Source organism: Cyanistes caeruleus, chromosome 6 (assembly GCF_971803275.1).
Source record: "Cyanistes caeruleus chromosome 6, bCyaCae1.hap1.1, whole genome shotgun sequence".
NCBI classification, from domain to species: Eukaryota; Metazoa; Chordata; class Aves; order Passeriformes; family Paridae; genus Cyanistes; species Cyanistes caeruleus.
The window spans coordinates 29220208-29237660 of NC_141706.1; the positions used below are offsets into that span (position 1 = coordinate 29220208).

General features: G+C 33.7%; 1 protein-coding gene across 20 annotated transcripts in view; it reads right to left on the reverse strand.

Moving 5' to 3' along the window:
• Positions 1 to 379: 379 nt before the first annotated feature.
• The window catches only part of FUT8 (fucosyltransferase 8), a 100765-nt gene continuing 83691 nt past the window's right edge, over positions 380 to 17453 (reverse strand). For all 20 annotated transcript variants that reach the window (XM_086893898.1, XM_086893886.1, XM_086893891.1 and 17 more), the window contains 4 exons: positions 12737 to 12983; positions 11396 to 11572; positions 4959 to 5109; positions 380 to 1344 (listed from right to left, as the gene is read on the reverse strand). In XM_086893898.1, coding sequence (XP_086750024.1) covers positions 1027 to 1344; positions 4959 to 5109; positions 11396 to 11572; positions 12737 to 12983 — 893 coding nt within the window. In that variant the 3' untranslated portion in view covers positions 380 to 1026. The remainder of the gene's footprint in view (positions 1345 to 4958; positions 5110 to 11395; positions 11573 to 12736; positions 12984 to 17453) is intronic.

The following is a 17453-nucleotide window of genomic DNA, read 5'->3' on the forward strand; positions in this document are numbered from 1 at the left end:
ATTTTACTTAGAAGTAATTACATTCAATGCCAAAATGCTAAGTGGCCATCCATAATAACCTAAACCCTGAATTATTTTCGGAAGAGAAACAGAAAAAGTAAGGAAATTGTGTCAGAGTGTAAATGTAAGCAATTTAGCCACTGAAGTAATCCTGCTGTAACCTACTGTCCACAAAGCTGAGCAGCACTGTGCCCTACACAACTGCTGTACTACACAAGTGCTTTAAATTTCAATGAAACTCCAGCTAGCTTTTCCTTCTTTTGTGGATTTTGTGTTGTTGAATTTTTTCAGTCTAAGGCAATGTCTAGAAATTACCAGTACTAAAGAATCTGTTCATGGCATTGTTTACAAAAGCTCCTAAGAGACAGTGACTACTTCATTGTTGAATGTAACCTTTATTTTATTAATTATGAGAAGTAATCAATGGAATGCTAAAAAAACCCCATACTTGTAAAGAAATCTAGTCTGAAATCTGAATCTGTTGTTTGAAGCAAGTTCAGTGGTCATGGTAACACCAGATGAAAGTGGACTCTTGCCCATTGTGAAACAGGCATGGCTCTTCTAAAAAGGTCACAAACTTTTCAAATATAGGCACCATGTTTCAAATTTTGCACATACAAAATATGTTCATGTCACTCAAATTACACAATGTGGCAGTGTTATAAGTCTGAACATTATTGTCAATGGTGGAGGAAAGAGCCCAAAGCTCACGTAAGACTAATGACTGGGACAACTCCTGAAAAGAGACAAGAAGTATAAAACAACAGTTTTCCTGTTGTACGTGGGATTGTGTGTGCATGTGTGAGAGTGCATATAACAAAAATGTTTAAGAGTAAGTTCAGACAACAGCCCATCCACTTGTTCTCAGTTTCTTCTCCAGTTTCATTGCAAAGGCTTTGATTTTAACCGCATGATAAAATGCAAATTCGAATCCCATAGAAACCAATAGTTAGTGTGTTGTTGACTGGTTTGAACCAATCAAAACTGAGTTTTATTATAATAACTTCTGAATGTCTTCCTTTTAATCTACTTGTCAGCCTCTGGGTATGTAGGATACTTGACTGTCTCAATTTTCTCCTTAACTTTATAGGATGGGTACAGGCCTGTTCTTCCTAATTTCCTATTGATGCCTTTTGAATAACCATCCCAGTGGTTTCCAGCTACTCCAATTATATCTCCAGGTTCCATAGGAATTTCATCAGCAGTTCGTGGATGATGAGCATAAATAGCAATCTGGTTGTGAGCATTCTGTCCCCCAAAGTAGTAGATATCATCCAAAGAATGGAAATACGCCGAAGCATCTGGATGCAATGTCTGCATAATTTCATAGGCAACTCGACAAACCTTAAAAATAAAAACAGAAATCATTAATATTGTGTGTGACTGAAATATACCACAGAAATCAACAACCAGTGCACAATAACATTTCCAAGAGTATCAGGGTCTGGAATAGCTAGGTCCAAAAAAAACACATAACCAACCAACTAACAAAAATAGCCCCCAAAAAATTCAAAAACCAAGCAACACCAAACTGAAAAACCCACCAAAAAGCCCCACAGAATCCCTGCATATTTGCTACTAGTTTTGCAGAATCTTAACTGGGCTCTGGTGATCAGATTTAGTAAACAAACAAATACATAGATACATAATTAGTATAGTGTACTCTTCAGTATAAAACAAAAACACCTATATGAACACTAGCAATTCTGCTTTTTAAAATTAATGATCTGTAGCCAACCAAATGTAAAAGATAATTAGTTTACCTTTTCTACTACTACTACTACAAATTGTATTTTACTTCCCTTTGAACCTTTAGAATTTACATTTTCAAATTTATCCTGCAATAATGAGACCTTGCATTTACTTCCTAAAGGAAGCTCATATTTTCACAACCAAACAGCTCCGTAAGTCCAAGGCTTTAAAATGCTCTTTATATTAGAACAGTGACAGAATTGTGACTGCTGGCAACTTAGAACAAAAATAAATGAAACTGAATTCTGTCAAGACAATAATTATGTTGGTGAGAAGAAAGATGCATTTTTACTTGTCATTGTATCCCATTTTATGAAGGGAATTTTCTTCAGACTGAACACATGTTCCTACATCAGAATGATGTTCTATTTCCCAGAGTTGCCAGAAACACAAAAGTCTACTACTATATTAAAAAAAAGCTTTTTCAACAGCTGGCTAAAAAGCTCTTCTCTGTCAGGTGTCTGGCTTGACTACTGTGGGTTTTTCTAACCTCAATTACTGTATCCTTCTCTGACTTTGCATAAGTTTGATAAAAGCTGATTAACAATACAGCAGATTTCTTCAGTATGAAGAAGCATTTGAGCTTTTTCATAATTTTTCAGTCTATGTTAATATAGTAAAGCTTGATTTTACTTTTATTTTCTCCCTTTGAAGATGCAGTGAATAGAACTTTGATCAGTCATATGAGATGTATTTGTACTTTCTTAGCTCCTTTGAGAGAGGTATTTGCTTTAAAAATGTAATAGATTTCCTTTTATCCCTCTGCATCTGAACTTTGAAACAACTTTTCAGAAATACCTTTCGAAGATCAGGCTGAAGTTAATTATTTCAAAGTACCTGTTACACACCATAATATAGAAACAAATTTGATTACCCATATATTTGCAAAAAGGCTATTTATTATATAGCCTCTGTGACTGTTTTTGTTTTGTTCCCTGCATGTGTGTGTACCCCAGGAAGTAAACACACACAATACACACTATAAAGATTGTAAATCTTGTCAGTAGAAATGTTTTTAGCAAGTGTGTCCTGCATATCTGACACAAAACATTCAATATCTCCTCTCAGCAACTGTTTTCTTTGTATCACCAGACCTGGGTGACTAAACAGTAAACTGTTGAGGACAAACAGCAGGCAAAACATCCACGTGCAGAAATGCAGCCAAAACCAGCCTTACATTTTTAATTCTCAGATCCCTTGTTCTGCAGCCTGTATACTTACCTGTACAATGAAAAATACAAAGACTAATAACTTCTGGAAGGAAATTAAGTTATGTCAGAAGGAGCTATGACTTCATCTAAATGAAGACTAAAGAGATTAAAAAAAAATCTTTGTTCTTATGTGTAATCTTAATTCTCCTATTGTGTTATGATTTGTGTAACCCCCATGTGGCTTTTCTATAAAATTAAATTAATCTATTCAATTAATGTGATGTTGCTGAAATATAGTGCCAAGCTAGGACCCTTGACTTTCCATTACATGACAGGACCAATTCCTTAACAACAGCATTTTAAGGAAACCTATTCTTCTAGTCTTTTAGGAAAAATGTGAAAAAAAAGTCAGCATAGAATTGATTAATGAGAAAGTCCAAAACCACAATGGAAATAATTTAACCTCACTTTCTCTTCATACCTATTGGACAAAAGATGGTCATTTACTGCCTTATTTTGCTTACCTTCAATGCCAAAGTAACTGTCAAATAGTTTATTTAAGTGATGAATGGACAAGGATAGCAATTCAATTGTTAGAGATAAGAGAATCAAATTTTAAACACCTTAAAATGAAACTTTAAGAATAGTGGGAAAATTTGCCATAGACCTTTTAAAAGCCCAACATATGAAGATTCTATAGAGATCCACCTTGTTGCATGCCCAGAAAGACTGGTATTAAATTATTTTTGAGGAGTTTGAATTATTAAAGGACAATAAATTGCCTAGAACAAATTAAGTTAATTACTGGACCAAATTCATAGTCCAGCTATTGACAGTAACACTCTAATATTTGACCTCCTATATTTCAGTAGAATTTTCTGCAACTCTGGAAAACCAAATATGTTATCCAATAAACAAGTCTACTGTCAAATGCATGGTGAAAGAGAATGGGAGTTGAGCCCAAAGACACCATGTACCTCAAAGGTACCCTCAAAGGGGGTTGCATCAGAGGCCCCCCAGAAGTCCTGATCAACCTGTAGCACCTTAACTGTGTTGAAGTATTTTAAACACATATTCTTCTTTCAAAATGACTCCAATACTTAAAATTCAATTACAATATATTCTGGCCAAGCCATCTGCAGCTATATTTAAACTCTATTTATACCCAAGGTTTCTTTTAAAGCAAACACTTATCACTTTTAACACAGCTATCTGAATATAATAAAGGCAGAAAATGTTAGAGATTTTTCATTAAGTTTTTATCCAAGACTACATAATTCTTCCTTCAGCCTATAAACTGTCTGTACACCAATTCACTTGTGGCATTTAGGAACTACAGCCGTAGGTTTTGTTTCTTTCACTGTGATATGCATTCAGTGGATGTGCTTCAGCTAAATCAAACATTAGCACTACAGTGGATGGCTCCTCACAGTTCTTCTTAGTGAGGATTTTTACTTTGGATTTTACTCAGGTCTTTGGTCTGAAACAGCCTGTATTAATAACCTCCTAAATATGCTATAAAATGTCATTCTCTCTACAGGATGTGGTGAATGGTAAATAAAGTGTATGCACAAGCATGATTGGGGTATAAGAGGCTTTTCTATACTTTTTGTAGTTTTGCTATCTTCTTGCTACAGCAATTTTATTAAGAATTCTGCGGGTCAATATAACACTGTATTGACCATTTCGTTAATATTAATATTGTGCTTGTTACCTATTTGTCATTACAGTGCAGCAGAGGCTGTGGAAAACATTTCGTTTTCAAGTGAATTTTAACTTTTGAGTTTTGTGTCCACTTCCATCTAACAGTACAAAATATGTGTGATTGAAGAGAATAACAACAACAGCAAGTAAAAAACCATCAGTCAGTCTGACAGAGATCATATCTTGCCATCTGTGAATTAGGTGGATCAGCATATTAGCTACAAAATACTGCTTGGTGACTTTTTGCAGCACTTTTAATCTTAAAATGGATTTTTACAAACAGAAGGATGAAGAAAACTAATATTTAGAACTGGTACATATAATCAACATTGTCTCTGCATGGCACTTTACCTGGGATGAAAATGTACAGACCAGGAAGTCTGCCTGAGACAAAAAGTGAATATCCAGAATGACACCTCTTAGGGAGTTTTCAGTGTATCGGTTATGGAGTCCTGCTGACCAGGATATGGAGTTATCACTGATAAATTCATAATTTGGATACCTGTGAAAATACAATACACAGTTAATAGCATTGTTCTATGTATTTTTTTAAGAAGCATTACCCCTGCTGCAAGATAGGGTTGCTATTTTGTTTTAAGTGAGTCTCTGCTTTACAGGAAATTAATTACAATTTTGTGAATCTTCTACAATGTCACTGCTGTCTCCAAGCATGCCCTCTTTTTATCTAGAAAAAATAATTACATAAAAAGATCCTGTAAATCTGTATGATACATAAAGTATAAGTGAAAGAAGTATCAGGAAGTATATATCACATTCTGCAAATGATGCTGATTTTAGATGAAATATACTCAGATCACTAAGTTTTCTCTACTGCTAAACAGGATATGGGATTCTGATTTTACTTTTCTAATTTTACATTTATTACCAGACTATTAGATACTGATTAGGACACTGTGCAAAAAGAACAGTCACCTGTAAAAGGGACATATTAAATAAATGCATGTAAACCAAGGAAAATAATAAAAAGTCTTTCACAGTTTGTAAGGCCATATGAAGAAGAAATTTTTCAATTCACTGGTCAAAAGGAATTTTAATGTAGAATTCTATGCCAATACACTTTTCTTGACTTATTACAAAAAAAAAATTAATACTACTTTAAGTCAAAATATTTTTTTTAAATATGAAACCTTAGTTTATATGATATTAAAAGATTTTATCATATAACAATAACTTAAAATTCTTTTAAAATCCATTTAAAATATTGAAAATTTCTCAAAAAGATTACACTTCTGTAATGGGGAGCTGAAATCGGGAAGAAACTGTGGAAAGAAGCACAAATTAAAGTAATTAAACATTTAATAATTTAAAATATTAATTAAATAATTAAATTTTCAATCTGTCCCCTATCAAAGACAATTATTACAGATGTAACAAAGGTGGTAACTACGTTGCTATTACAGAGCAATTACATTTCAAACATTAAGAGCAACTCACATGACTACCAGCCAACTACAGAATTTTAACTACACTTATTATTACACAGTTTATTATAAAAAAACTATATATATAAATAAAAGTTTTTTTCAAATTTGTAACTTCATTGTAAATATAAATCAATACATTATACAAGAGAGCAAGAGAGCTAAAATAATATTCCTAAGAACATGCCTAATTTATTCCATTTTAGTGTTAAAAATATGGGGAAAATGTATTCAAAAGTGAAATGGACAAATATAGTTGCCTTTTGTGACTATCAAATCAATAAATTTATCTCAAGAGCAAATCAAAATACTGTATGCAAAATGTCCACTTTCAATGTGGAATGTACGGGACAGCTTTAAAGGGTGTATGTGATCATCAAGGTCAGGAAAAGTTACAATAAAAAACAATAACAAACAAATTAATAGAAAATCAACAGAAAAAAGAAAGAGAAGGCAAATAGAATAACTGCTAATACCCCTTCTGAGGAATTACAACAGTTTATTTGAAGTTAAAAATAGATTTTCAGTAAGAACTCTTTCACAATTTAAATCTTATTTCTGATCTTTTTTTGTCCAACACTTTTTGTCAATATTTACCCAGTTCTCAAAACAGATGACACCACAATATTTGTATCATATTCGGTTATCATTTTCATGGGGTTAATCATATTAGTTTTTTGGTTTTTTTAAAGGAAGAAAAAAGTACAAACCAAACAGAAATACATCATACTCTACTCTGAGAGCTAGCTGAGAAACAGAGATAAGCATCAGTCTTATCTCAAGAAAACAACTGCAAGTGGAGCAACACAAAGAACATTTAACAGAAGATGGCATTTCTAGGGACAGTGAACATGGTAAAGATATTTGTAGACCCCTTTGCAAGTTCTTGGTGTCAGGAATATCACTAAAATGAATAATTTCATTCAGACTTCAAAAATCAGAATCCATATGCTGAGCAGACACAAAAGAACTTTTCTTGAAGAATTTGGTTTCTTACTACCAAAAGATCACTCTAATAACTTTAAGGAATGAATCACAAGGAAAAAAGTGTCATATTTGATCTGGTAAAAAGCAGAAGGTGAGAATTATTTACACATCTTTTTTATGCATACATTTAAAATGTTTTCCTTCTTTCATTTATTCTGAAACAGTAGCTGAGATGCTGTTAGATCTGGTCCTCAATTCCGTTTTATAAAGTTGATCCAAACTCTTCTAACCAACAGCTTCACAGCCCACTCTTCAAAATAATCATCAAAGCTTGTAATTTATCCACTCTCCTGGTTAAGTTTTCAAACAAGCACTTTTATGTTGTCTCCCACACACAATGCTTGGGAAAAGAGGTTTCTTTTAAAATGTGAGTGAAATAGCAGCCATACTCAGTGTGACCAAAGAATCTTCTGGTCCACTATACTGTCTCCAACACAGGCTGAAAGCAGAGCATAAAGAAAAATAGAGGAGAAGGCCAGGTGCACACTCCTCTCAAGCTGTATATGGCCCACTGAGTTCCTAAATCAGGTGAGATTTAATTCTCCTTCCCACTCACTACAGTGATTGAGATTCTATTTGAAGCTATTCTTGCCACAAGGACTGCAAAGAATAAAGGAAATAAAACTATCAAAGTTCTATAGTTAGCTCTTGCTTCCTTCCATTCCCTTCTCCATCTGTATTTATATTATGATTAATGTAATGCTTACATTTTAAGTTTTTGGGCATTTTTTTCTTTTTAAAATAGAAATTAGGCACAATCCTATTACTAGGATTCCTGAATGTGTAGAAAATGATTCAGGCATTATAAGTTGTCATATTTTTATTGGCAGAATCACCGAAACACAATATTGTGTAGGATGCCTTCTAGCATTACTCACATGCCTCTTCTCTGAAACAGGAAAGGCCCAGATTGTGAATCATGGAATCACTGAAGTTGGAAAAGACCTTTAAGACCATTGAGTCCAAATACAAATCCAGCACTTCCAAGTCCACCACTAAACCACATCTCGAAGGTGCCAAATCTACATGACTTCTAAATACCTCCAGAGACAGTGGCATTATATTTCCTTGGGCAGCCTGCTCAAAGACAAAGCCAAATAATGGAAACTGGCATGGCTCTGTTTTCTTTGTATTGGATTACATATATGTAGTGTATCTCTTCCACATATGTAAAAATAATACCCAGTTCTTTTAAAGCTATCTAATAGATCCTTGAAACCTATGTACAGGCCAGGAAAAATTTTATTTTGTTTCATCTTATTAGAAAGGGAAAAAAAGAAATCAAAAGAAGGTGGGGAAGAGAGAGTTAAAAATCTTTCCTTCCTGTACCTAACACCCTCAGATAAGAATACAAATCAAGCACAGGTATGGGACTGTTTCAAGTTTGTGTTTGGTTTCAGAACCTGATGGAGCTTCTTGTGTAACTACAGCTTATCACTGCAGGTGCAAAGCAAGGTGAGTCCCAGGCTCCTGTTCCAATTGCTAGGCCTGTGGAAGTTTCCAGAATAGCACTGAAAATTTTCTTCCCTCTGAAAGAAGATGGTGAGTATAAACAGATTGAGTAAGAAATAATGTGTTTTCTCAGGTCTTGCCCTAGAAGAAATTGGAAAATTTATGAGCTGTTCATCAGATTCCAGTACTTTGAAGCATTGCTGAATTCTATGTATCTGGCATACTATGACTTGGGAGGATGGGGAGGGTTAGCCAAACTACAGATAGTAGAAAGGGAGAAGTTAAAAAAGGAGAAAAAAGAAAATACAGATGACTTTACAGGTAAACATTCTGGAAGGAAGAATTTGATTTGTTGAATTTTTGTGCTCATGTACAAAAGAAGACTCTGAAATAGGTTCATATTTCATACCAGATATATATTAAATACGGTCTCCTAAGAATTTATGTATATATAATCTGCATTATTTTGAATACCTTAGAGAGTGAAGATACTGTAAGTAATATTACAGACTAGAAAACACATGTACTAGACATTCAAAAATTTGCATGTGAAAACTATTAAATCAGCCAAAGAAAAAGCAATTTACACCATCCCTAACACATCACTTACCCAAGATAAATACCAGGAACTCTGCTTACCAGAAGCTGTCAAATACTTTTAATCTCCTAATCATTACAGTTGTTGAACTCTCAAACCTTCTACTCTCTACTAAAATTGTTCTTACATGATCCTAATTCTGAAAATATATCACTTCTTTCCTTCTTTTGGAAATAGAACACAAAAACTCTACAAACTGGTGGCAGTGACTGCACTATCTGTACTACTGTATTTGCAGTTGGTAGACATCTGACTGCAAGGGAAGTTTCTGAATCTTAAGTCAAAACATTTCTGTTTTCATGACCATGAATAGCTTAAAATACTTCCCTTGCTAGAAACAACATGCCTATTCATGTGAATGTTGGCTAAATGTTCTTTACTTAAATGCCAACGCTGTTTGACAGCCAGTCACTCTCTACAAGAGAGATACAGTACCTAGTACTTACTAATATTATTGCACCAAATAATGAATGCAACATAAGCTACTGCAATGTGACAGCTGTTTCTATCAAAGCTTGGTAGCTCAATGTGACTAGAACATTTTTGTCAGAAGCGTAAACCAATTTATAGTTGATTTCACAAGAAGAGAAAGAAAAGCTGCTTTGCTGCCAAAACATGACCTTAACCTGCCTTCAGATGTTATTAAATGCCCAAACATCAAATTGCATCCTGCCTTCTGTGAAATCACAGGAAGTTTCAAATGCCTTCTACTCAAGGGATCTGAAGCTGCAAGCAACAGTAGGGTGCAAGCAACATAGGAAATTATGTTTCAGTGTAAGCTGTGACCTGAAAATGCAGCAGTAACACAAAAAATTCTCCAATACTTACAGATTCTATGCCTTTTATGAAAAAAACATAAAATTAATGCTGTATGACTGAGCTGTATCTTACCATATTAAAGTAAAATTGCAATTTGGAATGGACTTGAGCTGTAATTCTTAATAAAATTCAGTATTGTTTTACTGAATAAGTTACAATACTACAATTATTTTTTGTTGCTGTTACAAACTTGGGATTATATAGGTAGAGCATGTCACTATTCACAAAGAATGCTAAGGTTTGAAATTTAAACAAAAATAAAGAAAAATGCATAACTGAAATTGATACATCAATATTGAATTCTGTTATGTTAGAAACAGTTATTAAAGTTAGCCAGGACAATATAATTAATTAAATATTATAACCTCAACTTTGCATTACCTGCCTTTTAAAGTGCAAATCTAAACAATGAAGTGCTACAGTTGTATTCTGCCAGTACACATACAAAAAAAGGAAGGATTAGGTTGCCTTCATCTGGAGTTGAGTTTGTTCATTTAGTTTTTACAAAACACCATCATTTTTTACAGCAGCCTTTTATAGATATGAAAGAAAAACAGAAACAGCACAGTTGAAGTAGACAGGTTTTCAATGCTGTAGAAAGTTCTTCTACTAAAAAATAACATTTTCTGCTTATCTTGCATATACCAAAGAAAATCTGTTATGTAGTATGTTATCTTATGTATTTTTTCAAGAATGTCACCAAAAATAGAACAGTTCAATAATTTACTGCTACTGAGTTGCTTTGATTTTAGAAAGTATTAATTAAATAATTAGCAGTATTCATTTACAAGGAAATACAGGCCATGTAGGAGTAAATGAATGTTTACCATGTATCCATTTTCTAGAGAGCTAGAAGAGGATACAGAGCAAAAAAGGGGGCAGACACTGTAAGAAGTCCTATATCTAAGGACAAAATTATTCAACATGTATGATGAAAGTCTTCTATGCTATCACTATAGAAGGCCTCCTGAAGGAGAGAAGAGCTTCATCATAAGCTTTTCAACCCAATTATAAAAATTCCTCTGGAAACTGTTCACAGAGAGGTATTTTTTGGACAGGTTTCATATACTTCGTAATATATCAACCAGGTTTTACAATATTTCTGATTAGTTTCTTTTTAATATGTATGTTCAGTAAGAAGTTTATTTTTTATATTTATATTAAAATAATTTTTATTATTTATATGTATATTATTTTTATTATATTTATTTATTCTACAGCATTGATTTGTTCTTACATAGTCACAGGTATCTTGCTCAACTCTCCTAGATTTTTAACATTAAGCTTTGAAAAGCATACTTGGGATAAAAAAAAAATCCAAAAAAGGAATATCTGAGAGAAGAATCAAAATCACTTGAAAATTAAGTGCAGTCTTAACTGAACAAAGGATTAAAACCAAAAATTAAACTAAAACTTGTGGTGCACAACACTCAGAAACTATAAAGCCAACCGGAAGGAAGGAACTGTAATATAATTATAATTCATCTTACTTGGATTTTGCCTCTTGCAACAATGAAGGGTCATCTGTAGCCAAATAGACTCTTTTTTTATCAACGTGCATCCTGCGAGCAAGCAGCTCAAAGCGCTCCTCCACGTGTACCATGTACTCTTCAATGGGGTGAAACGCTGCCTCTGTCCCTACTTTGTCTGTCCTTCGGACGTGAACACTGGAAAAAGGGAGAAACCAGGAATTACATTTGTAACTACTATACATGCTTCAGCAAATGAAATGTTAAACTGAATCCCTACATAAAATCAGGATGGATTAAAACTCATCCACGTCCATCAAGACACACAGACAATATGAAGTTAGTCTGTTCTCAAAAGCAATAAAATAATCTGACAATGTAGGCAAAGGGTAACTGAAAGAAAGGATTGAAGGACATTGAATTATAGCATATAAAGTGGCATTTCTTTTGTGCACAAGGTTAAGTTATCTACTGTAGATAGATAATGCTTGATCAATACAGGTCAAAAGGAAAACAGGAATACCTGCATCATATAATGCATAGTTTGAATTAAGGTAGTTACAAATGCATTTTTTGGAACTCCTTGAAATGTAACAAGTCTTCAGATACAGCAGCGGTGAAGTGGCCTACCGGCTCAAGGTCAAAAGCCAACTAACATTTGGACAACCTACTGTGTAATCCTAGAAAAAGAAAGTTTAAGGACTGAAGGAAAATCTGGCAAAGGAAGAAGACTCCAGCACAGCAGCAGCAGCAACATTTTTCACACTACATGATGGAAAAACCTTTCTCCCACAAGCTGCTTTTTGCTGGTTTTGTTCCTTTTCCCTGTATCTCCCCATAGAGACCTTTCCAATTCATCATTATTGCTGAGAAATAACAACTGCAAAAACACCAGCAGGGAAGGGAAAGGCACATTTCATGTTCGTATGTAGCCAGTAATAAAATTAATTGTGAATTGTGGCATGTATTAATTTTTTTTTTCCTCAAACATAAAAGTTATAGGCACTGGAAAGAAGACACAGACAGTGAAGTGCCTGGAATACAAGCTGTAAGACAATTGCATTAATGAAATTCTGTATTACCAGATGTGGAAGATGTATTAAGAAACCTTCTATTGAGCTGCCTTTTTTATATCTGTCCAGCTACAGGTAGACAAGTGTGCTGAAGAAGTACTTGTAATCAACTTGTATTATTCACAGTTAAAAAATAAGAGCTTCATCTGGAAATCACCCTCTCTCCCCACAAAAATACTTTGAAACTCTGATTACCATCATAAAACAATTTTTTTTCTGAACAGGAATCACTACATATCACACACACATATTCAAGCACAAACAGTTAAAAAGAAAACTAAATACCCACCCGATCACTGGATGTTTGAAACCAAGTTTCCTTGTGGCTTCCTCTATTTCTTTTTCTAGCCAAGGCTGTGGACGAATCAAGTATTTCACAAACTGTGAGACCCACCACACTGCAGGATCCCCATGTACACGAATTAGTCTATCAGCCAAGTCTTCAGGGACAGCCAAGGGCAAATAGGGTGGCCGTGGGTGTAAGCTGTCAACAATGGGAAGTTCCACCACCTGAACATCCTTATCATTAGCCTCACCTGTTTTAAAATACATACTAAGATGAGTCAAGTAGTTTACTTTATTAATAAGCTTTACCATTGGCAAATAATATCCCAAACATATCAACTCATCTGTATCTTCAATTTCAAAAGGAATACCTAACCCTTGCTCTACTTTTTCAAAAGCAGCATTAACAAATCTAATAAAAATCAGTTTCAGAGTAGATTTATATACAAACTGTGTCTAACAATGCACACAAGTAGAACAAAATGGAAGGTTCTTGAATTCTTAGCAGTTGGTAGTTAATAAAACATAAAATGCGTTCCTGTTTGTATATTGATACCTTCTTACATACAACTACACCATTACTGTGTGCAAAGGCTTATCTGGACAGACTGGCTATCTAAAATGTCTAAAATTCAGTTACTTCTTAACAAATTAAGCAAATAAATATTTTAAAGCGTAAGAAATAATAATAAAAAAAATAATTACAGCTCTGCTGCTCTTTTGACCACATTTTACTGCAGTAAATTTCAGCATTCCTGACACCACTGAATTAGCTAATCTGTTGTTAGAACAGGACAAAGACAATTCCTGCCTTCAAGAACTTAAACTATGAAATTAAATAGACCACAGAAAGCATAAGTACTATATAAGCATGTGATATACATATCATACATGATACGAATTTGTTGTGTTTTAAATATTAAGTATGGTAGAATATAGAGATGGTTTAGATAGGATTTTAAATCAAGGTTTAATAGCCACCAAACATCTTTTATGAGTTTTTATAAATTACACAAACACAACTGTCTACACACAGCTGCTAATTCAAAGCTATGTTCATATACTGAAATAAATTATAATACATGGCAACATAAAACAAAACATTGCATTTTTGAAGCCCTGAACATTTCAGCTAATATTTCTAGTGTGCTCATTTCCTCCAAAATAATGTTTCCATTGTCTGCAGTATTTACTGGCAAAGATGGTTGGTTTTCCCTTTAGTGCTCATCAGCCAGGAAAAAAAACTGCTTTAAATATAAGCAAATCAAAACCATAGAACTGTTGATGACCAAGTAAATGTTAATGCTGAAAGAAATCAATTCAGGGAAGGAATAATGAGTTGAAGAGTTTAAGAACAGTAAAAGATCCCAAAGGTTGGAACACTTCTGCAAGACTAGTCAAAATTGTGCAGTAACTCACTGTGATCTGGTTATTTAAGTCAGGAACATTTCTTATGCTCAGGTATAGTTTCAATCCATTTTTACCAGATTTGGAAATCTATCTTTGAAGATGCATCTGTATGTCAATATTTCATCTGCACTCTATACCATCACTATAAGGGATTCCTTAGAAGAATTTCACACACTACAGTTATGGATGATTCTTTTTAATTCAAGAAGCCAGTTCACATTTTTATCATCTATTATATCATACTCATAGGAAAAAATTTAATAAAAGTTAATAAATTCAGCAAAAATATTGAGCATTATATCGTCTTATAATATGACGGATAACACTTTACTAGTACGACTTCAGAAAGCTGCAATAAAGAAAAGCAGCATGAAACCAGGGAAGTGCTAAATCTGGTGCAGATGTGAAGTACCAGGCAGAAGTTTAGACAAGAAATGTTTAGCTTGGGAATGGTATGGAAGAATGCTTGAGGTTCCATCCTTTTTATCTTTTTCCCCCTCAACTGAGAATGGGAGAAAAAACAGGGTCACAATAAAACACTAGCAGTCTTCAACAAGAGAAGAAAGAAAAGATTTCCACCTTAAGTTAGAGAAGGAAATTTGCTGCAAACCTTTTGAGGTGAAAAAGGGGGTGATGCAAAGCTACATATAAAAGGTGGATTTTTATTAAGTACAGCATCACTGACAAGCTTTTAAACTTTGTTCTGTGACTGAATAAAGATGTTGGTTTGTAAAGACAGTCATTTGTAAAATCTTGCTATTGATAAAGCTGATTGAGCAATCTGACCTACTTTTTGACATTCCTACCCTGAAAAGCACTCAATAAATTGTTCCATGCTATTCAAAGGAAGAAAAACTCTCAGCATATATAGCAAACTACATTAAAGTATACCAAAATCACAGAATATCAAAGAAGACTGTGAAAAAAGAATCAGATTTCACCTTTCAACTCAATGTGATATGTTGTTTGAATAGTAATGAAGTTGCAAGACTTGCTGCAAATAAAATCAGAAACAAACTAAATGTATTTCATTAAGGAAGAACAATTTGTTCAAAATTAATTACTAGGTTGAGTGTTGTCTTTAAAGAAAAAATACTAATCAAATCATAAATCATCTATTTCAATGATGTTGTAGTTTGTTAATTGCTTACATACAATTCTCACCTGTATAACCAAACACATAGATATGTGTAAAATTCCAAAAAACCTTATGGCAACTCTCTAGATTGTATTACCCACATTATCTGAATATCTGAATGAAGGAAAAACTTCCTATTAGTCTTCATTCACTTTTAAAAGTATGAGATGGATGAGAGAGATGCAGTAGAAGGAAAACTTAGACTAACTGTTTGCTTTTGCACTGGACAAAACCAATGTAGATTAACCCTTTAGTAACCATGAAGGAGTAAACAACTCTCTGCAGCATACAGGCAAGAGACAGCATTCTTACCCTACTGATCACTTTTTTTTAAAATTTTAATTCAGTATTTGTGAAAGGATTCCTAATAGGCAATGAGCTCATCCTATTTTCAGCAGGCATGGTTTAAAAAAACTGTTCCCCTTTTTTGGACAGCAGGATATTGTTTTATTTAATCAGAAATAAGCTGCAATCAAAGTCAATGATACAGGAGATAACCAAAACTCAGATCAAAAGACAAGCAGATGCATTAGAAAACAATAAATGACGTTGTTGATTCATATGAATTTTCAGCTGAAGATAATGAAACCAAGTTAAAAATATAGAATGAATTTTCAATCCACACTTCAGTTGTTAGCTACATTTTCTCTAATTTGTAAAATATTTGAGCTTTTTTCTACTTCATAGATGTATTTTGTTAAGTAATAGATAAGCCATAAAAGGTAATAATCCATACTAATGTTTATGTATTTTTCTCGTGTTGGTAGCTTAAATCACAGCATCATCATGTCAGTCAGGACCAATTCCCTGCTCAGTGGTGGTACAATTTTGATATTTGATCACAGAATCATAGAATCATTTAGGTTTGAAGATACCTCTAGAGTTGTTATAACTTACTTGTTATGACTGCTGACATGTGAGTTAACATAAGTTAAATGTCAGCAATAGCTTAAGTTACTTCTTCTGATGTGATTTATTTTATTTTTATAGTTGTAAAAATGTGTTACCATAATTCTAGTTATAGTTAACTTTTCCAGGTGCTGTTTTTCAGTTTGGGAAAATAATTGTCTTCCAGAGCTCTGCAATTTAATCCTGTTTTGGATTTTACTCCACTGGGTAACCAAAGATTGAGTGTTTTTGCAAGAGTCATCAAGTTCGGCAATACTGAAAACACTCACTCTTACCATAACAATGGGCCCTGGAGGAAGGTCCTGGACTGAAATTGATTTTAATTCAGATGACCCATACCAGTTGTACTATCTAGTTCTTATTTATTACCAGTTTTTGGATATGTTCATCACTAATACATCAGGAACACAGTTTCAAATTCCAGGGGACACACTGAATACTTTTTAAATGCTGAAATTAGTTCCATGTGTTATAAAAAGCATAACTTTGCTTCACTGCAGTGTCTCAATGCGCCATAATCACTTTATAGACCTCAGGACTTACATAATTTTTGTGATTTGGCATAACCTTACCGTCTGTCTACTTTTCAAATTTGCTCTAATTAAAAGCCCATTTTAAAACTTTTGCTATTTGTATCTTTCTTATCAACTTCTTTTTCTTGAAAGCCAGAAAAATGCCGGTTTGACTCAAAAAGACCTTTGGAATTTTGTCATTTTAGGTAAGCTTACTTCCTGCCATCCGAACATTGGTTCACACCTGCACATGGATGGGCATTTTCACTGGGTGTTGATCCATTACCTGAAAGGAGGCTGACATTTTACTATGCAATCACTTTTAGTTCATGTTAACTGAAAACCTGTTTGATCATTCATTCTATTATTTCAAAATTCATCAGCTAATTTCAATTCCTTCAAGAAGTCCTTAAAAGTATGCCAAAGAAGACCATGCTAAGGGCATTCTTATCTTGTAACTGAGAATTTCAATTTAATTTCAGTTTGTCTTGCTGGAAACACAACTGAATAAACTGATATAAAAATGGAACAGTTTCCCTACTTTTCTGTTTATATAATATACTTAATTAAGCTGATATCAACTTGCATAGACTTATCCCAGATCTACTTGACCAAGCTCTGCAGCACTGCCAATGTGGAACCTTCCCCAAGTGAACAACTCTAAATTGAGCCGCAGGAGATATGTCAGAGTGGTGGGAAAGCTGTTTGATTAACACAAGGTATGGTGAGAGGACTGTGCTGAATTCTCTCAA